General features: G+C 39.1%; 1 protein-coding gene across 1 annotated transcript; it reads left to right on the plus strand.

The window, feature by feature from the left end:
- Positions 1-13549: 13549 nt before the first annotated feature.
- Positions 13550-15105, plus strand: LOC143623855 (xyloglucan endotransglucosylase/hydrolase protein 2-like). Its single transcript, XM_077094663.1, has 4 exons — positions 13550-13733; positions 14181-14281; positions 14362-14558; positions 14687-15105. Exons 1-4 carry the CDS (start codon positions 13550-13552, stop codon positions 15048-15050), a joined length of 846 nt encoding a protein of 281 aa, XP_076950778.1. The 3' UTR covers positions 15051-15105.
- The last annotated feature ends 10225 nt before the right edge of the window (positions 15106-25330 follow it).

The raw sequence follows: 25330 nt of genomic DNA on the forward strand, positions 1-25330 counted from the left end.
TCCCTTCTGCTGGTTCCATAGCCAGCTTTCCACCTCCTGGAAAGATGGCGTTATATGCTGACTACTTTGTTCATGGGAATTTCCGTCTTCCCGTCACGAAGTTCTTTCAACGAGTGGTCTAGGAATTTGGGATTCACTTATCCCAACTTCATCCCCGTGCCGTTATGCGAATTCGACATTTTGAGTTCGTGTGTAGGTTAGATCGGTTCGCTGTATTTTACAAGATGGCGAATCGGAACGGATGGTATACTTGCCATAGCTTGCCGGATAGAACTATCGGTAATGTTATTGAAGAAACTTCCAAGGATTAGAAGAAAAAATTCTTCAGGATCTCTGAGGATGTGATACCGGGGGCCATGGTTCGCCGTTCTCCAAACGACGCTCTTATCAACATCACGCCGGCGGCTCATGAGAAGCGTGATTGGTTTCGAAAGCTTACTACCCCACCTACACCAATGCGGGCACTTCCGAAAGAAGCCCTTGTATGGGCGGGTATGAGTCGTTTGTGGCCTTCTCTTTTTATGGAGCCTGTTTTTATCGAGCTGGATGGCTGTGAGTTTTTACTACCTTGTTCTTACTTTCTCTTTTTCTGAGTTTTTATTGTCTGACACTTGTATGTTGTTTGTAGGTTTTTGGTCGATGTTGAACGCCTTAGACGATGGCAAGGGTTGTGTGGGTAAAACTATTCGTGATGCCAAGAATAAGCCTATCCTTGAAAGGACTGCTGAACACTTCCTTTTCCCAATCAAGCTGCGTGCCGAACCAATTGTTTCAGAGGCCATCTTTGAGACAGGTGCGTACATTCTAAACCCTCCGCCTCTTAACATGCTGACCTCCGATGGGATAATCGTTATTCCAAGTGACGATTCTGCTATTCTTGAGGAGGAAAGCTTAGATGATACCACTGAAGTTTCATCTGTCTCTCATTTGTTAGCAGAACTTTATCGGAAGAGGTCCATCCATATATCACAGGCGAGTGACGAGGGAACTAGTTCCGCCGACGCCGGGAAGGGACAAAAAACGAAGAAACGTCGGACGCATCGTCCGAGGAAACCACTACCACCTAGCCTTGCGGATCGTTTGGGAACTGTTACTGGTAAGTTATTATCTTTTGTAATCCTGCTGTTTTTGGTAGGAATGATCTTATTGTTACTTTCTTTTTCAGATCCATCTATTGCTGAGGGTCACACGGCTAGAAAGCTACCGACGTCGACCCCAAATGTTGGAAAACAGCCGTTGCCTCCTCCGGAGAAGGAGGCGGATAGGCCTGTTACCCCTCCTGGTGATACAGATGTAGATTATCTTTTCCAGGGTGGGGATGCCACCGATTCCTAACGTGATAATCCTGAGGTTGGGCTTCAGGGTACATGAATCTCTTCCCCGCTCTGCTCCCCAGTTTGATTATGCTTCTTCGCCTTTCGCGTTGGGCGGAGAAGATGACTTCTTGTTTGGAGTCGGGGGGGGGGGTCTTCACAAGGTGGTCCACAACAGTCCTCTTCTACTCCCATTCGCCTTAGACCTTCAAGTTCCCACTTTTTTGCGAATGTGCAATTAGGAGAAGACTTTGACTTGTTCGTCCCACCTTGGGATATTGTCAACGGGTCTCGGGTTTCTAACCCCAAGACCTGTATGAGTTTTGTTGAACATTGCATTCCGCTTGCTGATAGCATATCAACAGACTCGCTCCCGCCAAGAACTTCATACTGATCTAGCTGTTTCTTTGACTAATAGCTTAGCTTGTAGTCAGGAAATTCTGCGGGAGTGGTGAATGATGGGCGGGAAGCTTGGTGCAGCTTCCGAGGCCTTGAAGGCCGCCAAGGCGGAAGCCGAAGAGTATCGCAAAGCAGCGAGTGCAGCTAGGTGGAAGCAAACCGACGCTGAAGCTGCACTCCAAAAGGAGAAAGAGTGGAATGTTGATGTTGCTAAACGGTGGAAAGAGGCCTATGAAAGGTCTAATGCCACCCTCGAAGCTTCCCAGGCTGAAACTCAAAGGAGGGAGGATGATTTTGCGAAGGCACAGGAAGAAGTGTCTCAGCAAAACGCCCGGATCCAAGAGCTCGATGAAGCTTTGAAATTGCAAGGGGAGCAGACTGAGCTGAAAGATAAAACGATTGTTGAGATGCAGTCTGCTTATGACTCCCTTTTTCAATCCCAGACTAAAGCGGACACCCGCGCCTCCACCGAATTAGAAGAACTTCATGGCAGGGCGGAGCGTGTTGAGCGGGAGAGGCAATATTTCCTCAACTGTGGTCTTGACTCAGTAAGTCTCTCTTAGATTAACTCTCGCATTCTTATTTTTATGGTGTTGACAAACTTTCGGTTTTAGGTCATCCGTCATGTTAAAAGAAGTACAGAGCTTACTGATTGCTTTGTGAACTTGACGACTGCTTCTGAAGGGGTTGGCCGGGTAAAAGGCTTCGACGAAGGATTGGCATTCGCCCAATCCGGACAACCTATTGAAAGCCATCCCCTTCACGGACTTGACGCGGATCAAGAACTTGGCATGCGGGTTCAAGAGTATAATGACCTTTTCTTTCCGCTACAAAATATGCTTCCGGAATTTGCTTCATCCGAAGATGGTGTGAAGCAATTGCGGGTATACATTGATGATGAATCTGATGATGATGATGAGTCCGATGATGACAAGACAGAGGACGTGGCTCATACTGCTCCGGAAAACACGACGCCTCCTAACCCTTAGGTTATGTGTAGGCGTTAGAATTTTAAACATGTAATTTCTTTTCATGTTTTTGTAATCACTGTTTTGAATATTAATGAAAAGAAACTCTATGTTGATAATATCTTTTGTGGAATATCTTTTCCTTTGAATTTTTGAACTTGTGCAAGTTGGATAGATAATACTGATGACGTGGCGGAGAGAGGTTTTTAGACGGTGGCTGATAGGCCGTGTAAAACGCCTGTTTTGACAGCCTGTAAGCACGCTTTTCGAGTCTCGCGCCTGACGTGTCAGTCATTCCTTGGTCCGGATTTTTTCTCTTTCCTCTGTGAGTCAGATGGTCGCATTAATTGCGATGAGTATAAATAAGCCTTGGGGTCTTCAACCCATTTTTATTACTTTCATATTTTCTCTCTTGCTAATATCAGAAAGCTTCTTCTCTCTAATATCCGTTTCATATCCTTCCAAAAAATGGCTGCCCAAAAGAAAAATCCTCCTGCTATCAACGAAGTCGTATGAGAAATCAAGAAGAAGGACTTAGATGATATTAAAAACGTATATGGCTTTCCTTCAGAGTGGGAAGCTGAACGCCCGTTGAAAGGGGCTATTGCGACGGCGCCTCCGCCGAAGAAGATGGCCGTCTACGTGGACCACTTTACTACCGGGAACTTCCGGTTGCCCGTAACCAAGTTCGTGCAATCAATATTGACAGCGTATGGGATTCATTTATCTTAGATCCATCCATTCGGGATGCTTAGAATTCGTCACTTCGAATTCTGCATTCTGGTGCGTGACTATGACCCTTCCGTCGGTATGTTTGCTGTTTATTACAAAATGACTTATCGTGAAGGCTGGTATAGTTTTGCTACCACCGGGAAAGGGGTTATTGGCTTTGAATGGCTCCGCAACATTCATTGATGGAAATCTAAATTTTTCGGGATTCGGGAAGATGTTATCCCGTTTACTATGACACGTCGAAAACCCAAAGATAAGCTGCCGGAAGTCCTTGCTTCCGAATATGAAGGACATGCTTGGTATCTTACTTTGACCAAGACTCCAACACCCATGCGTCCTATTCATGATGGGGCGATGGTTCATGCCAAGATGAGCCGTTTATGGCCATTTCCCACTCTGGAACCATATTATGAGAATCCGGACGGAAGTAAGTTTCCATCTATACCCTTCCGGGTACTCAATTTACGTTGTTTAACATGTTTTTTATTGCAGGCGAAGGTACAATTCTTTCTACCCTTATGGACAAGGTGGGTGGCATGATGGTACGCCGCCCCATTACTCAACACGACGTTCCGTTTTTGGATCGCACGGAGAGGAATTTTCTTTTTTCCACCACTCTTACTCCGGAACCAATTGTCTCCGAAGCAATGTATGCCCAAGGTGAGGAGTTTGTCAGAAAATGCGAAGGTATTTTCCAACCCCGCCCTGTGACCGCCGTTACCTCAAGCGGAGTGGTAGTTCTTCTTTCGTCCAGCGAAGAATCATCACTCTGTGAAGAGAAGTTATCGATTAGTGCTGCTAACCCTTCATCTTCAACTGTAGGTTTAACCCGTAAGCAAGATTCGAAGACCACCACTGACCCGACAACAGGTGAGGAAGGTGGTCCTCAATCCGTTGAGGGTGAACCTCAGGTTTTGGATGCGGGTACTTCTGAGGTCGCTGGTAAGCGGAAACCGCAGCCTTCCGGTTTTACGCCTAAGAAGAAGAAGAAGAAGAAGAAGAAGAAGAAGAAGGAGAAGAAGACCCATGTTCTTCATTTAGGTGCTCGTCTATGAGAACTGTCTTCCGGAGACGTTTCCAAAGGTAAGTTTAAATCATTATGATTACCTTTTGGCCTTGTCACTTACTGATGGCTAATAAAGCTTTGCCTTGGAAATTTCAGGTTTCAAGGATTCAACTGTTGTACAACTTCCGACTCCGCCAACCTCTCCATTAAACAATACTCAAGAACCAATCAATCTATCAGACTCTTCTCCCATCAGGGAAAAAGAGGTTGGTGAGTTCGAGAAGCCTCCCACATCTCCCTCCACAACGAGCATCACTTCCGGGATCAAGGGGGGGTTAATGTGTTCACGTATAGGGGGCAGGCTTCCTCATCCCGAGTGGAGGAGGATACTGCTCCGCATAATCCTCGTTGGTCATTGCGTCGGAACTCAGTGTTGAACGATGCGGACGTTTGTCAAGAGTACCTTCACGAAAGCCTTCCTCCTGCCGAACGGGAGCGACAACGTCGTCGCATCCGCCAGGAACTTCTAGATTCCAACTCTTACCACATGGCGATCACTATTTCCACCAATTAGGATATACACCGTGATTGGTTAGCTATGAACGACGAACTGGAAGAAATTGAGCATAAACTGTTGGACGCTAAAAAAGAAGCTCTTAAAGCGTTAACAGATGCCCGGGATAGTCATCGGGCTATGGAGACTGCGAAAGCCCAACAACTTGCTGCTGAGGAAGCTAGGGCCGTTATCCAGAGACAGCTTGATGACCAACCTGAGCTGATAAAGACCCTTCAGGCTGACTCAGCAGCTAAAGACAAGCGCTTGTCTGCTCTTAATGCTAAGAGCCGAGACCAAGCTATGGAGTGTGCTAAGAACAAAATGGATCTTATCCGGGCTCAGACGGATAAGAAATGGCTTTTGTCGACGGCGATTCCCAAGGTACCAAGTCTGTTTGTTAACGTAATCAATTCAAATGTGTATAAGCTTACACATGTTTGATTTACTTAACAGGTTATTACTGACGTCCGCAACAGCAATGACCATGGAAATTGCATTGCGATACTTCTTGGTGCTTCTGAACAAGCGGGCCGGCAGATGGGTTTCGAAGAAGGATACAAGTTTGGTTCTGAGGGCCGGGTCCCGGAGGAGTATATCTTGGCTGGTAAAGATACTGCTTCCATCCTCATCGAGAAAACCAAAAATTTTGACACTCTGAAGTTCTCCCTTTCCGATCACATATCAAAGCTTGCGGACAAGGAGGATGCCATCGATCAATTGAAAGAATTATTAGATCTTGATGATAAAGAAGAGGAGGAAGCTAACAACACTACGGAAGATGAGGATGCCACCCCATAAATGTATATGCCTTTGTTTGTAAATATTTCCGTTGCTTGTAATCTCATTTGACTGTTTAATAAGAAGTCTTTGTTTCTTTCCGGTGCACTTTGTCTTATGTACTATAATATAAGTGTCTATCCGGTGCTTCGTTTTTGTCAATAAAAGATTACAGCTTATCGGAATGAAGTGGAACTAACTCAATATTTTTCATTCATTGGCATAAGCCTTCTTAGAAAAAGAAATTACACAATTACTGTACTATGTGGGCGCGCAGGCCAAAAATAAAAGACAAATAGGAGCACTATATGTAGCATATCTTTAGTTGTGCTGCATTCCATGTCCGAGGAACCTCAGTCCCGTCTAATTTCTCCAACTTGTAGGCACCTTTGGTTAATACTTGTTTGATTCTGTAAGGTCCTTCCCAAGTTGGGGCTAACTTGCCCGGAGGCTCCTGTCCGGAGGCCTCGTTGTTGCGGCAGACAAAGTCTCCCGCATCGAATTTGCATTCTTGGACCGCGAATTATAATATTTCTGAAGATTCCGCTTATAATTGTGTTCGCGGATCAATGCTAATTCTCTTCTTTCCTCAAGCAAATCGAGATTCATCTGGAGTTCATGATCGTTATCATTAATCAACAGAACCCTCGCGGATGGGATCCCGATTTCTGCTGGGATCATAGCTTATGTACCAGAGGTTAGGCTAAACGGTGTTTCCATATTGCTAGAGTTCTTTTGGGTGCGGAAGGCCCAGAGTACATGGGTCAATTCGTCAACCCAACCCGTTCGTTTAGTACCTAACCTCGCTTTAATCCCTTCCTTGATAGTTCGGTTGGTCCGTTCGACCTGACCGTTTGCTTGCAGGTGTGCTACAGATGTGAAGACTTGAGTGACTTGAAGTTCTATCAACCAATCCTGTAGCCCGCTGTCAGCAAATTGGGTCCCATTATCACTTACCAGTTCTTCTGGGAGGCCAAACCGGCAAATAATGAATTCCCAAAGGATTATTTTTACGGTTGATGCCGTTATCGAGGAAACTGGTTTGGCTTCTACCCACTTGGTGAAGTAATCAATGGCCACTATCAAGAATTTGACTCGTTCTGGAGCTTCTAGGAAAGGTCCCATAATGTCAATAGCTCACTTCTAGAACGGCCAGGCAGATGTTACCCTGCGTTCGTTCTTTGGGCGTAAGGTATTTGGGGCATGACGCTGGCAAGAATCGCATTTTCTGATTTCTTGCACATCGTCTAAATGCATACCAGGCCAGTAATACCCTGCGTTCATAATTTTTGCAACTGTCATTCTTGGACCCACATGAAGTCCACAAATACCTTCATGAATTTCCCGGATGAGGTAATTTGCGTCTTCCGCGTCCACACAACGTAATAGCGGACCAAGAAATGATCTCCGGTACAAGATGCCATTAATCATCTGGTAATTCAAAGCTTTATGTTTGATCTTCCGAGCTTCAGCTTTCCCAGCTGGAAGTGCTCCGGAAGATAAGTAAGCTTTAATTGGCATCATCCATGATTCGACTCCTGTTTGAATTACCAAGACTTGATTCTGGGGAACGGATGGGTGGTCTAAGACTTCTACACGAATATCTTTGGCAAAATGCTTAAAATTCGTTGAAGCTAACTTGCTAAGAGCGTCCGCCGATTTGTTCTCACTCCTTCTAATGTGAATAACGTTGAAGGAAGTAAATTGGCGAATCAAGACCTTCGCTTTTGACAAATAAGAAGCCATGACATCGTTTTTTGCTTCATATGTTCTATTTATTTGTCCCGCAATTAGTATAGAATCCACCCGTGCTTCCAAATGTTTCACCCCAAGCTTTTTCGCTATCCGCAGGCCTGCCAGGAAGGCTTCGTATTCTGCCTCGTTGTTAGTACTCTTGAAGTCTAACTTGTTGGCGTCTGTAAATTCATGCCCCTCGGGATTGACTAGCCTTAAGCCTGCACCTGATCCTTCACTGCTTGAAGCTCCATCCGTAAACAATGACCAAACTTGTCCTTGTTCCGGAGGTGCTTGGGGTTCTTGTTCGATCAGACACTCTTGTTCTTTATGCTGCGGGACTTCTGTGATGAAGTCCGCCAGCACTTGTCCTTTGATTGCCGGTCTTGGTTTATATTCGATTGAGTGTTCCCCCAATTCTATGGCCCACTTTGCCAATCGACCGGACAATTCAGGCTTACTCAACACGTTCTTGAGTTTGTACCCGGTTAACACATTGATGGGGTGAACCTGGAAATATCTACGAAGTCGTCTGGCGGCATAGACTAGTGCCAAAACCAGCTTTTCCAACATCGAGTATCTTGTTTCCAGGTCCGATAATGTTCTACTGACGTAATAAATTGGAGTTTGGACACTTTTTCTATCCGTCAATAGGACAACCCCCACGGCAATGTCGGATGCTGACAAATATAGTGTTAATGGTTCACCCGCGTGTGGAGCAGTTAACATGGGTAATTCCATTAAACACTTCTTGACTTCTTGGAATGCTTGTTCGGCTTCCGGATTCCATCTGAATTGTGCCTTTTTGAAGAAATTCCTTAATGTTGAGATGAACGGGTAAGACTTAGCAGCGTGGTTTGCCAGAAACCTGTTTAATGCTACCAATCTCCCGTTAAGTGTTTGGACTTCTTTGAGGGATACGGGGGATGCCATGCGGGCTACTGCTTGTATCTTGTCTGGATTAGCCTTGAAACCCGTGCATGTAACGATTACTCTGAGGAACTTCCCTTCCTCCATCCCGAAGGAACACTTTGCTGGGTTGAGTTTCATGTTGATACTTCTCAGTGTTTCGAAAGTTTCTTCTATGTCCCTCAGCATTTGATCTTCTTCGATGCTTTTGATCACTAAATCGTCTATGTAAACTTCGAGGTTTCGACTTATCTGACCTTTGAAGGCTTGATCCATCAGCCTTTGATACGTGGCCCCCACATTCTTTAACCCGAAAGGCATCATTCTGTAGCAGAATGTGCCCTGGTCGGTGCGGAACGCTGTCTTATCCTCATCACCAGCCGCCATATGAATCTGGTGATACCCTTTGTAGGCATCGAGGAAGCACTTGAATTTGAATGGCGCCACAACGTCTACCTTTAAGTCAATTTTCGGAAGTGGGTAACAATCTTTCGGACATGCCTTGTTTAGATCTTTATAATCTATACACATCCTCCATGTTCCATTACTATTTGGGACCATCACTGGGTTTGCCACCCATGTTTGGTTCTTGATTTCTCGGATAATCCTGGCGTGGAGAAGGTCTTGCACTTGCTCGTTCATGGATTTTGTCTGTTCGGGGCCCATTTTCCGCTTCTTTTGCACAATTTGGGTGATCAACGGATTCACCTTCAACTTGTGCTCTGAAATGTTCCGCGGGACACCTGTTATGTCCACGGGTTGCCACACAAAGATGTCGATATTCTTTGTCAATAATTGTTTTAAGAAGGTTCGAACAATTTCGGAGATGGCTGGCCTATTATTATTGTTTGATCAGGGAATTTCTTGTTAAGTACCCATTTCTCTGGCTCAGTTCTCTGATTTTGTTTCGAAACCTTACTTGGTCTTGAGCTTTCGGTTATGAAGCAATGTCGATTAACATGAATTATTGCTACACCGGTACGGGTCGTAACCCCTACTACTTCATGAGCTGTGGATGGGTGAGCATTGAAGTCACCAATTGCCTCTCGTCCGAGGATAATATCATGTTTAGAGGTTGCCGGTAAAACTAAGAATTCAACCTCCTCAGTTCTTGAGTGAACTCCATCACTAAGTGTGATCAGGAAAGTAATGACACCCCGCGGGTGCATTATTTCCCCACCAAACCCAGAAACGGGTGCGTGAATAGGTCGCAATCGTTCTTTATCCTCTTCCTCAAGCTGTTCAAAGCACTGTTCATACATAATGTCGGACGTACTACCGGTATCGAAGAACACATATTGTGACCGGTAGTGTCCGAATAAGGCGGTAACTATCAAAGGATTTGTATTGCATGGCCCTCCTTTGACACGCGAAAAAATGACAGGCTCATTCTTCCATTCTGCGTCCTTAAATTCTTTCCTCTTTCCGCTGGTCTGCTGGCCTTCGTGAATCATATGAACGTTCAGATCTTTTATTTGCCTTTTGGCTGGGCCCTGGTTGTCCTTTGCGGGAGGTTTACGAGCCCCTGGTCGCACACTTTTGACCAAATGGTTTAACTTCCCATTTTTTACCGCTGCCTCTATTTCATTTCTCAAAGCCACACATTCTTTTGTGTTGTGTCCTATGTCATCATGGTACGTACAATGTTTATTACTGTCAAGGAATGATTTCCTTGGTAGTGGTTGAGGCTTGCGGAAAGTCAGGTTCTCGGTCGTGAGGATTTCTGATGGAGATTTTGACAACTGAGTCCAACTGTTATTCGACGAACGTGCGGGAAAGTTACATTTGTTCTTGTTGCTAATCAATGATCTCGCATCAAATTGCTTTGGTGCTTTTGTACTTGGTTGCAGCCTTGACCAAATTGGCCCTTTTGCCTGTCGATTTGGTCTTGGGGTTTGGAATTCGACTTTTGGCACTTGTTTTTGACTGTCGGATCCCAAGGTTTTCTCAGTCCTTGCAAATAACTTAGCCGACGTCATAATTTCGTCCCAAGATTTGGGCATACCGTCTCTTCCGGTTAGAGCACGAATCAAAGCGTTACTATTTACGTTCTTTCGGAATGCTCCCCTCAGCATGTCTTCACTAATCCCGCCAATATTAAGGCTCTCATTATTGAAACGGATAATGAAATCTTCAATGGATTCATTATTTCGCCTTACTACATCAAGTATTTCAGACGGGTCACGAGTGTGTTTCTTTTGTTGACTAAAGTGCTGGGAAAATTTTGCTACAAAGTCTTTCCAACTCTTAATGTGTCCGCAAGGCAATTTTTCAAACCATTCTCGTGCAGCTCCAGTAAATGTCAATGCGAACATATGACACCAATATGGTAGAGTCCAACCACTGACTCCTCCAACTGCTTCGAACCTCAGCAAGTGATCACTGGGGTTCGTCATCCCGTTATATGTCCCAACAGATGTTGGTAGTTTTGCGTTTATCGGGAACGGAGCTGTCGCAATGGCCGGAATGAACTTTGATTTTTCAGTGAATGATTCCGGGCGATATGGTTTGGAGAAATCGTGTTCCGCGTTGCTGTAATATTCCGCATGGCGAATAGCCGATCGCGGGTAACTAGCCTCTCCAAATGGAAGAAAATGGCTGTCTCCGCTGTAATAGCTACCTCCCGGATGATATGTCGAGTCGTGTCCGTCTAGTTCTTCTTCGTAAGACGGTACTCGCATATTTATGCGGAGACGAGGACGTAACCTTGGAATTTCTCTCTGGTTTTGCTCTTCTGGGTGACTGTACTGAATATGACTTCCCTTTATTGGAGGAGAAATAGATCTCCTACGAGGATCATCATAGCTCAGGGTACGGGCGTGAAGCCGTTCATTCCGTACCCTTCGTCCATATTCAGCGGCCAAACTCTCTTGTTGGATACGGAACCACTCAACTGGAGACAAGAGTCCCTCAGATCTATGACTTGTTGTATGAGTTTTCACCGGGGCTGAGTCACCTGAATGTTCTTCGAGGTCCAATTCTAGGTGAGTCCGGCGATTATCTCTCATAATTCGCCCAATATCTCCCAAATTAGAACCTCTCTGAGCTGTAACCCCTCCTAGATCGTTGGGAGGGGTACCAGCTGGTGTTACTACATTTCTTGTACCCATTGGAGCAGCGTCTGCTAGTGGGGTAAAATGCTTTCGAGTTGATGAACCACCCAAAGTACAACCTCCGGGTGTCGCAACATCATCTTGCTCATCGGGAGTAAGATTCTGATCGAACAATGACGTTGCTCTCTCACGTGTTTCTAGGTTAGTAACACGTGGGGTTTGTTCTGAGGTCCCCGTCGGCCCTTTAAGAATTTGGCTCATATCGTAACTTCGAAAACAAAAATTGCTGTTCTAACCACAAGCACGGATGGCGCCAATGAAGAAACACGGATCCTCTCCCCACTAATGGGTCATGGATCCAATGAGTCAATAGAGTAGGATACGGTTTACTGCCAACACGATATGAACCCAATTGCCCAAAGTCCAATGACAAGCACCTGCAAAACAGACACCGTGAGCTCGTTACGGGAAGGACAAGAGGGGGGTCTTCCCGTAACCACCCTCCGGCGTAAGAATAAGTACTGCTCTGTAGAAGATAAGCACTTAAGTAAATTCGGAGAGTACCGTGGGAGTGAATGAATACCTCATGATGATTGATAGGGTATTTATAGCCGAAGAGTGTGGGAAGGTGATTGGGCCAGCTGTCCCTTAAGAAGATGCCTGCATAACCGTTTGGACACGTGTTCTTATGTGACAGGTTCAACTTATAAGTTGCATGTGCATGTATAACAACCTGGACACGTGTCTCTTTCCCATTAATTGACGGGAGAATATTGGCCATGTGCACGGTTATAACGAACTTGCCAGGTGTTATTGGCTGATTGTCTGAGGGATCACGTATTGCCCAAGAAAGCATCTTGGTAAATCTTCTAGAAGGTAATTGTTTATTGACAGCTGTCCCGGAGCACTTACTTCGTTGTTATTTACGCGGAAGGATATTCCTTCTTGCGGATGACCTTTGAGGGTGCTATGATGCTTCCGCATGTGCTTTGGGGGTGTTTCTTCCTCAAATGATTATGTGGATGGTTTATATGTCCCACATGTGCCTTATGAGGGACTTCTGATTGACCCGCGGGTAGTCCCTAAGGGTATTTGGGTCTTTTTGGCACCCTACCTCTATAGTATTAATTTCTGTAATGGTTATTTGCTAACATGTTCCTTTATTCCTTGATCATGTAGTTACCTACACCAGAGCAATGTTTTATTGTGACTTCTATTTAGTGAAATGAATCGGTACTTAAGCAAAATGAATTGGTTTTAGTTAAACTGATAAATTTTATCTTGGCATTTGCTGAATTTTGATGGCCCATAATCTTGCTTCGTATGGAAAAACTATTATGGTCAACATGTAACAACTTTAAATTTTCATCAAACTAAGTAAATGTAATAATATCAAAATAAAAAAAATGAAAGGAATATTAAACAACTTAGCCAAAACCTTACCACTACGCTAAAATGATTGAAACAAGAACCTTAATAAACCTGCGGGATACAATAACTACTATACAACATAATGTTTATTACTTTTTATATTAAACCAACCAAAAGTACATATGAGATAAACCCAACTCCTAGAAAGTACAACCTTAAATTCGATCTTTTCATGGACATATATATCAAAAAACGTTATGACATTATAATTAATTAATAAAAAATATAATTACTATAAGTGCTGAAAAAGTTAAAAAGTTAACTTCAATTAATTAATTAAATTGTTGGCACATTGTGCATTTAAGAAAAAAAATTTAATTTTAGATGGCAATCATAAAAAAGTATTAAATTGCCGGTCAAAAATTAATAAAAGGACAAGTATTAACTAAAAAATGAGCATGCTTGGTAATTTGTAAAATTTTAAATCCAAACAAGCTTTATTTTTACTTTTCGTATTAAATAGGTCAATATACGATATTACTAATGACATGAAAAAGAAAAAGAAAAATAAATCAAGATATAACTAGTTAAAGGTTAATAACATATATTGCATTAACTATATATTATTAACGCCTATATATATACATACAATCTCGCATATGCATACCCAACCATCATACTAAAGATCACACACTTGCATGTGATTTTCTAGTTTTGTTCTTGTTGATAAGATGAGTTTTCGTTCTTGGGCAATACATATACTGATCGTGGCTTTGTTTGGGACATTAATTTTGCTTGGTAATACAAAAGGAGATGCTAGTTTTGATGAAAACTACAATGTAAATTGGGGAAATGATCATGTTTTGTCTCTTAATCAAGGGAGAGAAGTTCGATTGCTGCTAGATCAGTATTCGGGTTCGACTTTTCTAGTAACTTATATATTTATTTTTCTATAAAGGGGTGATCTCCAATTAATACATTTACTTGTTTATAACATATATGATGCAATATTCTACTATGTAACATGCAAGGCTAACTTTGGATTTCTGCTTTCATGCGGGTCGATAAGTGTTGTGCAATGAAATCCGTAACAAAAAAATGGGTTGACATGTTTCAACTTATGTATTATCACTGTCTTCAATTTTTAAGAATAAAATTACATGTGATTAATTAATTGACATGTATAACCAAAAATAGGCAAGAACTTTTAACTTATATACCAACATTGTTTTATTTTTTTTATTGCATGTGTTTAATCTTAATGTTTTAATTATTGTATTTACATGTATAAAGAATATCACATGTGATTTACATATATATCTCAGTTTTTAATTCAATTTGTAGTATTGAATATATTTGTAGGTGCTGGATTTATATCAAAATCTTTTTTTGGATCGGGCTTCTATAAAATGAAGATTAAGTTACTCGCCAATGATTCGGGTGGCCTTGTCACTTCTTTTTATGTACCTACAATTGCTCTAAACTTGTTTCTTAATGTTTATACAAACCCGAACATACATATTTATCTTTACGATTGATGCAGTTGTATCTAAATGAGAACGGCGTGCATGATGAGTTAGACTTTGAATTCTTAGGAAACAGACCTGGCAAGCCCATAGTATTACAAACAAATGTATTCACAAATGGAGTTGGGGGCCGAGAGCAAAGATATTTTCTTTGGTTCGATCCTACGACAGATTTCCATTACTACAGTATCCTATGGAATCACTATCAAATTGTGTATGTAATTCTCATCCCTTATATAAAAAAAATGCGTTAATTATCCGTATTAGCTTGACTAACGCTTTAAAATTATTATATAATCTACATGTGTTAAAAGTTCGATGTTTAAATCTTATATGTCTCAGGTTCTTTGTGGATGACATACCAATAAGGGTGTTCAAGAAAACCCAAGGTGTAGGGTACCTTAATAACACAATGCAAGTGGTTGTGAGCCTCTGGGATGGGTCTGATTGGGCCACCGATGGGGGTCGAGTAAAGGCTGATTTTAACAATGGGCCATTTGAAGCCTACTTTCAAGATTTTAATATAAATGGGTGTGTCTCCTCTAAGATCAATGTGCACTGTTTAGCCCAAGATTACTGGTGGAATTTAAAAAGGTACTGGATATTGAATTCAAAACAACAAAGAGCTTATGAGCATGTGAAGGAAACATATATGATCTATGACTATTGTAAGAATGGGCTCCCTACCAATTTAGAGTGTCATTAAGTGAAAGTTGAGGGGTGAGTTAGTAATTTTACTAGTAATATGGGTTGGCTTGTGGATTGTGGTATATTTTAAACATGGTATTACTTTAAGTTAAATTTGTTCTTTTTGTTTTTGTTTATCGTTTTTGGTTAAAATCTAAGTAACGTTTATAAAAACTTTAGCCGTAACTAGATTTATAAAATGTTAGTTTAAACATACTCGGTCTTATATTTAAATACGCATCCAGAATATTTCAGGTTTCGAATAAAGTTAGGATTGATTAGAGGCTTGTTTTTAACAATTCTAATACTTTAAACATTAATTATAATTATATTACTAACATTTATAGAAAATTTGAAGTTGTGTACATTAGTTAAAGAAAATATTTTCCAAAAGATACTATAAAAATTGATTTATTAGTTTATTTACATCTAATCTCATTTTTATCAATGGAATTGGTTGTTCATTTGTAAAGTCAAAACGATTAAAATATCAACAGGTTGGGAGGAAATACCAACAGTTTGGGACGTCTTGTCTGTCTTCTAGATGACATAAATTCGCAATTCAAAGAAGAAAAGAAAAAGGAATCCAATCTCATTATTAGTTTTTTTTTTTTTGCAATTTACCTATGTTTAATGTTCATTTGAATCACTGACGTGGTTAACTTAATAAATTAGTTTATAATGTTATTAAGGTTTACTATTTTTAATGTTTATTTGAATCACTGACGGGCTATGGGTCTACCTTTTCATTTAGATATCTGGAGTCTGCCTCATTAGTCTAACTCCAGAGACCAATACCACTTGAGAATATTTATTAGCAATCAATTGTTACTCTTTATATCTTGGTAATAGTGTCAATTAGTGGTGTGTGTGTGTCCGGATCAATTTTGGCATCATAACATTACTTTGATTATGGGAAACCACATGAATGATCATCATGATTTAATATTGTTTGATCTAGTCTTGTGATATGATTGCTTATTAATTGATTAGGTATAATTGTGTGTTTTGTGTGTTAGTGTGTGTGCTGAGAGGAAATTTGGACATAGTAACGAGAGGATTTCAAAAAAAATTTGGAGTTGTTAATTAATGTATGGGTATTTATAGAAGATGAAGCCTCAATCGCTATAACTGCATAGCAAATGTGCCACATTCGCTATACATCCCATAGCGAATGGTCTTATATGTTATCAACTCATTAATTAAATATCCCCAAACGAATTAGGAACCAAAACAATGTTCATTCGCAGTAACATTTCAGATTTTTCATATTTGTATTCGCATTCAATTTCCCGATTCGGGAATGCAATTAAGATCTTTCGTATTTGAAAAATATGTATTTATTTCTATTTAACTTGGTTTAACTTAATTTATATTTCCTAACTTTCAAACTCACCAAACAATGCTTAGAAACTTTTAAAATCACTTAAAATGGCTAAACATCGCGTTTATAGAAGTACAATGACTAATTTTGCCAAATCTTTCCTAAACCATTCTAATTAACGAAACTTAACCCCCAATATAAGTCATATGATATTATAACATGTCCATATTCATTCCTTATTTTATAAAAACCAACTTTATGTTTTAAATAAGTTGATTTCGTTATTAAACGAATATTCTTTTGCATGAACGAGTTAATTCCTTAATACACGAATTATATCTTTAATATTTAATCCAACTATTCTCTATACCATAATTCTTACAGCAAAACGCAGCCGACATCCCAAATTTCTTCATCTTGGCCTCCTTGATTTCTCCAAAATTTTCAAGCTTTTCAAGACAATTGACTTTGTGCTTCAAGACCCACTAACTCGTGTTTTCTCATTATTCTATTCATATTCCGTGTAAGTTGTTTTCTTTGATTGCAATTGTTTTCATTCAAATAACAAAAGCCTATAATTAATTTCTGGGATTGAAGGAGTCTCGGTGGTCAATTTGATCCCGGTCCGTTTTAAGGCATAATATTCAAAATATTTGACAATTCGATTTCTCTATCTTCTGGTCAAAATTAGATTTTGGCCTGAATACTTTTATGTTTATTTTCTGATTTTGAGTGTACTGACCAAAACCTGGCTCTCGAATCGCAGTTCAGATTCTGGTTAGTACCAGCTCGCTTATTTATTAAAAATATCATAATCGGAGTTCTGTACATCCGTTTGGATTGATTCCAACGACAATGTTCTTCTTTTGACTCTATTTATTTTGTATAAGTCTCAGGTCCATTTAGGTCAGATAACTTGGCATGCTAGTTTCACTTATTTTATTGTAATCCTCGGTTTAATGGCTTAATCATCAAGGTAAATAATCGCTTCCCTATTTTACTGTTTTCAAATACTTTTTGGGACTTTATGAGTATTAATTCTTATTTTTCATACCACATATTATCCTTATTAGAAAATTATTATTATTATTATTATTATTATTATTATTATTATTATTATTATTATTATGTTGTTGTTGTTGTTGTTGTTGTTGTTGTTATTGTTGATTAATTAAATGTTTGTTTGCTAATTGATTACTTGCTTATCTTTTTAATTCTAGCAATTCAGAGAGGTCCATCATTGATTCTAGCAGGTCCTCATAGTAGCCATAGCCCGTTCGTGAGACACGGTCAACTGACACCAATTATTTTCTTTCATTTAATTGTTGATACTCATAATATTGATTTACAGTTTTTATCTCATATTATATGTTGTGTAAAAACTGGTGATTTTCTCACTCAACCTCGTGTTGATAAAATATATATATTTTTACATATATTGCAGGTTATTCTTTGGTTTTAAGTATAGATCGAAGAACACATAGATTGGATTTAGGTTATGTTTAAAAGACAACTAGTTTGATTTATTTGTAACAAGTGGAAATGATATGTACTTGATTGAATTTAGATAAATAAATTAGTTATTGTCAATTTAAATTGTATGATAGTATCATTTGAGTTATGAGTAAACAATTCGTGCCCCTGCATTTCTGCCTTAGGTTGGGGTGAGACAGATTGGTATTAGAGCCGAAGTTTATAAGATTGGTAGTTAGAAATGTCCTAGTAACATATTGAGGACCCTATATGTGCTTACTTGACTGCCGTATGTGTTCAAATTTTAATTGTTTACATCTTAATTATTTATTTACTTTATTATTTTAATCTTGTACACACACACACACAACTCCGAGGCTATGCCTCATTCTCAAAAGATTTTATTTTTAATTTGGTATATTGTTTATATTGGAGTTCTAGAATTAACTTTACTTGGCTCTTCAATGATGGGAACTTGATGTTGATTTTTTGTTGACAAGTTTCAATTGGTGCAATTAGAGCAATTGCAACTTGAAAGCTTGGTTTTTCTTCCTTGATCATGTGATTTTCAATCATCTCATGCTCATCTGCTTTCAATAAACAGATAACATCATCTAGCTTGAAGTTTGGAAAGTTTGCCTTTTCTTTAATGAACTTGCTACTTGTGTACCATTCACCAGATAGGGATGATATCAACTACTTGTTCAGGTCAAAATCAGTCATTTCAAGTTCAGTAGTTCTTATTTCATTGTCTTTTGTAATAAACCTTTGCAACATAGATTTCAACCTCTCTCCTTCTTTAAACTTGAACCTATCAAGATGTTGTTTGAAACTGTGTTTCTTAATATCTTTCAGCTTAGTATTCCTTCAAACATTTCAACTACAACATCAAACATCTACTTAGCAAAAGTGTGATGATTCACACTTGTCAAGATTTCCCATGACAGACCTAGCTTCATCATGAATAGCGCCTTATCATCCTTTTTCCTCATTTATCTGTCCAATGTTTGATTGTTGTTTGCACCATCAGTTGCAACCTATGGACCATTCTTGATGGAGTTCCACATATCAACATCATTTTAACAATCAGCGGCTTCAAACTTGAGTTTCCATTGGATGTAGTTCTCCTTTCCTAACAACCTTGGAATATTGCTAGTAGACACCTCTTGGTCATTCATTTGTTCAGAAATGTTTTTGGTATTTTTGAAAAACTTTAGAAATTGAAAATTACTTAAAACTTAACAAATTTTGAAAAACAACCAGATATGAGAACAAAATCCTTAGATCTAATGAAAATAGATGGATAATTCCAAGATCTAGACTTAAACAAACAATAAACAATGTAAATTTGAGAATAGAACACACCTTAACAGATTGTAGATATGAAAAATTAATAACAAAGCTGCTGACATGACTAACCAATGAAACAGTGCTCAGCTGACGTCATTATCATCTTCTTCAAAATCAGCAAATAATCAGCAATACCTACACAATCAACAACAATAGGATATTCAAAAGTGCAAAACTCAACTCTGATACCACTTATCAGGATCGATCTTTCACTAAATCAATCTCGTAACCAACAACAGAGTGTTGACAAGACGGTTACAAAGGATGCTAGTGTGAGGAACCCGATGAACATCAAAGGCGGAACAAATTATATTCAAGGTGTTTCTTAACGAGGACAAATGAAAAAACACACACAAGTCACTCAAAATATTTCCATTAATATTATATTATATAAGAATACAATGAAGATCTATTAGGGTTTCTAGGTGGAATGTCAGATGTGAGGCTACTTTCCGTAGAAGATATTCCGTTACAAGAAAGTTTTAGCCGTCAAATCACTCAATATTTGCTTAGGTGTTGTCACTCGTCTATTTCCTGTCTTTTATAAATGTGACCAAAACTTTCCTTAAATAGGCACATCTGACGCCTTTTAGAAACCCTAGTTATTGTTACAAAACATATTCAGAAATATTACAAGTGTAAAGGTCTTCATGTAAGCTTTCATCCTTGTCGAGCAGACCCGGTAACCATAAGTGTGCTTGGAACAGTTCTTTGAGCAAGCTTTACTTAGAATTTTTTCTTCAAGCAGACTTCAATCTTCATGATAATATCAAACTTTGCTCGATAATATCCTACAAGCAAACCTGTTCTTCTTTGACCCCTTTAACCTTTTGTCTTTAACTTATTTAAACAAACTAAGTGTGTTGGTGACACTGTAGCTTCCTCGAGGTTGAACCTTGCTCGTGGAAGTCCTTAGAATTGTTTCATTATAACTTTCTTCAAGTGTGCTTGAGATCACTATTTATTGAACCTTGCTCGATCCACCAAAGTATTTGGTTTCAGCATGGTTAAGTCAAGGGTTTGCTCTGTAACAAACCTTGCTCGTCTGAAGAACAACCTTGCTTGATGAAGTGCAGTTTGCTCGAACTAACACTTAGAAGAATTCTAGATGATAACTTTGCTCGAGAGTAACATACCTTGCAAGAATAAGTTCTAGGGTTGCTCGAAGTGCATAGTTTGCTCGTATTCCATACACAGCCATTCCTTTGAGGTGGTTGAGAAGATTCCAATCTTCCTTGGTCAAATCTTGATCCCAACACTTACACATCCAGGTTACCAAGATACCTCTCCCAGCCTGGGATATACCACACCCGAAGAGGGACCTCCTCGTTTATCCGACCCAGCCTGGTTAGGAGTACTGACCGATCATGTAGTATATCATTTGATAACGATAGCCACCAACATCCATAGGAGACCTGAGCTAGATGATTGTATGTTGGATATTCAGCAGGTAGTGATGAACTTGTAGCGATCCAATACTCATTATCTATGGCTTTTGGACAGGGTGGCAACCCGGTTATGGGTCTGTCAGGCAGTTATTGTAGCCTTAGTAGCTGTTTGTGTTTGGTTGTTGAACTATAGAAAAATGGATGGATAGAGACAGTAATATGGTTGGTTGTACATAGTCTTTTGATATCCCATGCAGCACTTGTACTAGCATGTTGTGCTGACATGGAGGTTGGTTTTGACTTACTATTACACAAAGAACTAACCCTTATCGGGTTAAGTCTCTCTGTCACTCAGTGACAAATTTTTGTACGCATATTCAAGCGTTGGCCTATATCAGGTTAAGCCTATGCGCTGATTTTGGATGCATATGTACAGTAACAGTTATGTATAATAAAAATGTGTTCTGCATAGTTGTGTGTTTATGATTATGATTATCCTGATAATGCTCTCACTATGGTGGAAACGGTACCAATTACTATATATTTAATTAGTGTTATAGAATGGCCCCGAAGAAAACTAATACTATATCTGAGGCAGAAATGGCCAAAATGATTGAAATAGCGCAAGTCACTGCTGGCATACGTGCAAATACAACTGTTAATCAACCGTCGAGCACCGATACGGCCACTAACACTACAACTCCGCCGAACACTAATGCAGCTACGAATACAACTACCCCGTAAAATGCTAATGCAGCTGCAAATGTTATTACTCTAGTGAATACTAATGCTACTATCGATAGAACTAATACCCGACCAACTTAATGTTACTGGAAACCCCGAAACTGTACCAAACACTAGTAATGTCATGGATACAACTCTTCCAACGATTATCAATACGACTGCAAACTTTAATGCTCAACCGAATATAGATAACAGTCATAACAACCAAGAACCTCTGCGCCGGGAATGCTCATTTAAACAATTTACGACATGCAAACCGACAGAATTCAAGGGTACTACCTAACGGATTGTTAATGTGGATCGAAAAGATGGAATATTTAATCAACATCGTTAACTGTCCACCAGACTACATAGTTAAGTATGTTACCCGTATGTTTGTTAATCATGTTTTAATGTGGTGGAACACATATGTACAATCAAGGGGACAAGAAGCAATAAATCTTATGACATGGACTGAACTCAAAAATCTTGTATTAGAACATTTTTGGCCTAGAAGTGAAATCCAGATATTGGAACATGAACTCTGGAATTTTGAAATGAGAGGCGCTGTGTAACACCCCGTAACCGCAGCGGAAACATACACGGGATGCAACAGACACATCTGATATCAACAGCATTGCTTATAAAGAAAATACCACTACATTGATTTATAACATATTACATTGTTGCGAGTTGCGTTACTGTCTAGGTGTTACACACATATATTACCAATAAGACATTAATAAATTCATTACAAAACATAGAGCAGCAAGCTTCCAACAGGTAGCACAGATAGTTAAGCACATATCAATCATTCCAACTTGGGCATACCTAGAAAACATGTAAAGAAAACGGGTCAACTACGAATAATTGGTGAGTTTCACTAATTTAAATAAACACAGACAAATCATTTTAATAATCATTTATTAACAATATAATCATGCTGGGAACTATGTTACCCCAGAACATTTCCATTAACTTTCTGGGAACTATGTTACCCCAGAACAATAATAACCCCTGGGAACTACGTTACCCCAGAACAATAAATACCCCTGGGAACTATGTTACCCTAGAACAATAATAACCCCTGGGAACTATGTTACCCCAGAACAATAATAACCCCTGGGAACTATGTTACCCCAGAACAATAATAACCCCTGGGAACTATGTTACCCCAGAACAATAATAACCCCTGGGAACTATGTTACCCCAGAACAATAATAACCCCTGGGAACTATGTTACCCCAGAACAATAATAACCCCTGGGAACTATGTTACCCCAGAACAATAATAACCCCTGGGAACTATGTTACCCCAGAACAATAACACATGATAAACATTTTATATATTCTGTGCATCAGACCATATATATATAAATATACAAGTATTTCCATACGATCGGTATGTACTTAAATACTTTAAATAAGACATGTTTTCCGCCCCGTGATAATATAATTAAAACAATTCATTAAAAGGGGCTCGTGAAAACTCACCTTTTTGTGAGTCGGTGGGTAATATAATGAACAGCTACGTGCCTGGATCTGTAATATAATATCTAGTCGTTACTATATAATTCCCATAACTAAAATACGTATCAATCGGTACATCTGGGAACATTGTTAACCCAGTACTGTACTCGATCCGGGGACAACGTTAACCCCGTGACACTTCTAAGGACTCAGATGGTAACATTGCTTAGAGTTTGACAGTCAATTTAGTTAAAGTGATTAAATTATAGCTCGGTTTGACAACCCGTTTGGCCGCGGGGCCCGTTTCCGGTATTTCGGCGTCGGAAACGGTAAAATCGTGTAAAATTACCCAAATCATCCGAATTATTTTCGGATGATTTATTTTTACTTAATTTACTTAGATTTATGAAAATAGTCCATTTTTAAAGTTTTCGTGTACCAGTCAGCTCGCTTATGCGAACTTTGCCGGTTTACACGTTTTAAGCTTTAAATATTTGTTTTTACGTTCTTTTTAGCACAAATAATTACCCGTTTAGTCTCGGGTCTTGAAATTTTGCACAAAACTTATTTTGACAGAAAGAAAATTTTACAAAATTTTTCCAGATTTATTTTCTTATATTTACATTTATTTATCTATTTTTAAATCTTATTAAAACACTAAATATGTCAAAAATACCAAAACACTTTAGAAAAATCCCAAATTTTTCTGGGATGATCTCTGTCATCCTCATAACTTCCTGGAATTTTTCCAGATTTATTTTCCTATATTTACATTTATTTATCTATTTTTAAATCTTATTAAAACACTAAATATGTCAAAAATACCAAAACACTTTAGAAAAATCCCAAATTTTTCTGGGATGATCTCTGTCATCCTCATAACTTCCTGGAATTTTTCCAGATTTTAAAACTCATTTTTCAAGCCATTTTCACCCAAAACCGAGCTAGAAAGCCCTAGAACTCGTTTCACCGAAAAGCCTACTTAGACTTTTCCAACTGAGCTCAAATTTTGTGGGTGACTTTTATATGTTATAAAAAGCTTATCTTAAATTTTCCAGAATTTTCATCATGTTTAGCTATTTTTCACTATTTTTGGCCAAAACCGAGCATTAAATTCACCAAATATTCATCTTTTATCCAAAAATTACCAAAAATTCACAGATCTCTTATTTTCATGTGTAGATCATCTCTGTGAAATTTCGTGACCCGACTCTAAGCACACGAAAATCTGTCCAAATTTCATATACACACGAAAACCGAACTATCTTGTGTTTTCTAGCTTTAGATCGCAAAGATCTTGGTTTCTAGCCTTTGCTAGCCGCTAGATACAACACTTACAAGCACCATAACACTATACCAAGCAAACTATACCAACAATCAAACCATTTCTTTCATAGTGTCGGTTTTTAAGTAAAAACAAAGGTTTTAACCGTAGAAATCCATTCCCGACTCTTTTTACTCATTTCTTGGACCATGATCCCTTGTATAACATGTATACATCTCTTGATCATGCAAGAGTCGGTTTCATCTCGGGTTTTCACCCGTCTTTCACATGGAAAACTCATTTGACAAGATTTCAACCGTAAAAATTCATTCTAAACACTTTTAACTAATTACTTGGATCAAGATCCTTTGTATAACTTATATACATCCCTTGATCACACGAGAATCGGTTTCATCTCGGGTTTTCACCCATTTTTCACATGAAAACCTCCTTTTCTCAAGAATTATGAAATTAGAAACAAGAATCAAGCTTCAAAACATATGTTATACCTTGTGTTCTTGGTTAAAACTCAAGACTTTGGTTGAACACTTGAAGATTTGAGAGTGTTTGGAGAGTTTTTGAGAGAGTTTGTGTAGTAGAAAAAGAAAAAAAAGGAAATGTGTGTGTGTAATATCATGGCCGGCCAAGATATGTGTGGGGTGGGGCCCACACATCCATTCTAGGCCACACATTCCGATTTTCATAATCTGGATAATGTTGTGGATAGTCTGGTTCAGTTCGTTTCTCGTTTAAACTCGTAATTCGGCTTAAAACGAGCACAAAATGGTCGTTTTTCGGGTTAAAATAAAATTTACATAAAACTGATTTAAAAACTTTAAAAAACTTAACCCATGACATTAAAACATCATATTATTAACAATTACGCATCTTATTCGGCTTGATTGATCGTCTCTTGCTTGGTTTGGTGTTAAGGGTTTCGTTTAGCGTACCGACGTACCAATAAATCGAAATCCTTTTTCTGTGCTATAATTCACCTATCCCGAAGCATTAATACTTCGTAAACGTCACTTAAACATTATATACTTCGTCTATAATGTAATTCCCGATTCGTTCGGGTTTCAATAATCGTTCATTGGTTAATTGTAATTCCAATACGATTCACTATATAATCAAGTATGACTCGTACTATGAATCATATATACTCGTATATACGTACTATAACTCATATAATCAATATTAAATGACACGTAAATAGTATATTCCGGCTAGGGTATACCTGGATTTGCCGGAATCGTTACATTCTCCCCCCGTTATAAAAATTTCGTCCTCGAAATTTTACGCGACAAC

Source organism: Bidens hawaiensis, unplaced genomic scaffold (genome assembly GCF_021521415.1).
Source record: "Bidens hawaiensis isolate Kalapana, Puna unplaced genomic scaffold, B.hawaiensis_p1.1 tig00003570_1, whole genome shotgun sequence".
Lineage (NCBI taxonomy): Eukaryota > Viridiplantae > Streptophyta > Magnoliopsida > Asterales > Asteraceae > Bidens > Bidens hawaiensis.

Excerpts from the sequence above, each read along its gene's own strand:
- LOC143623855 (XM_077094663.1), top strand. The coding sequence starts at position 13,550 with ATGAGTTTTCGTTCTTGGGCAATACATATACTGATCGTGGCTTTGTTT. Across the intron at positions 14,282-14,361 it reads GCCTTGTCACTTCTTTTTAT|TTGTATCTAAATGAGAACGG; the intron begins GTACCTACAATT and ends CGATTGATGCAG. Across the intron at positions 14,559-14,686 it reads TGGAATCACTATCAAATTGT|GTTCTTTGTGGATGACATAC; the intron begins GTATGTAATTCT and ends TATATGTCTCAG.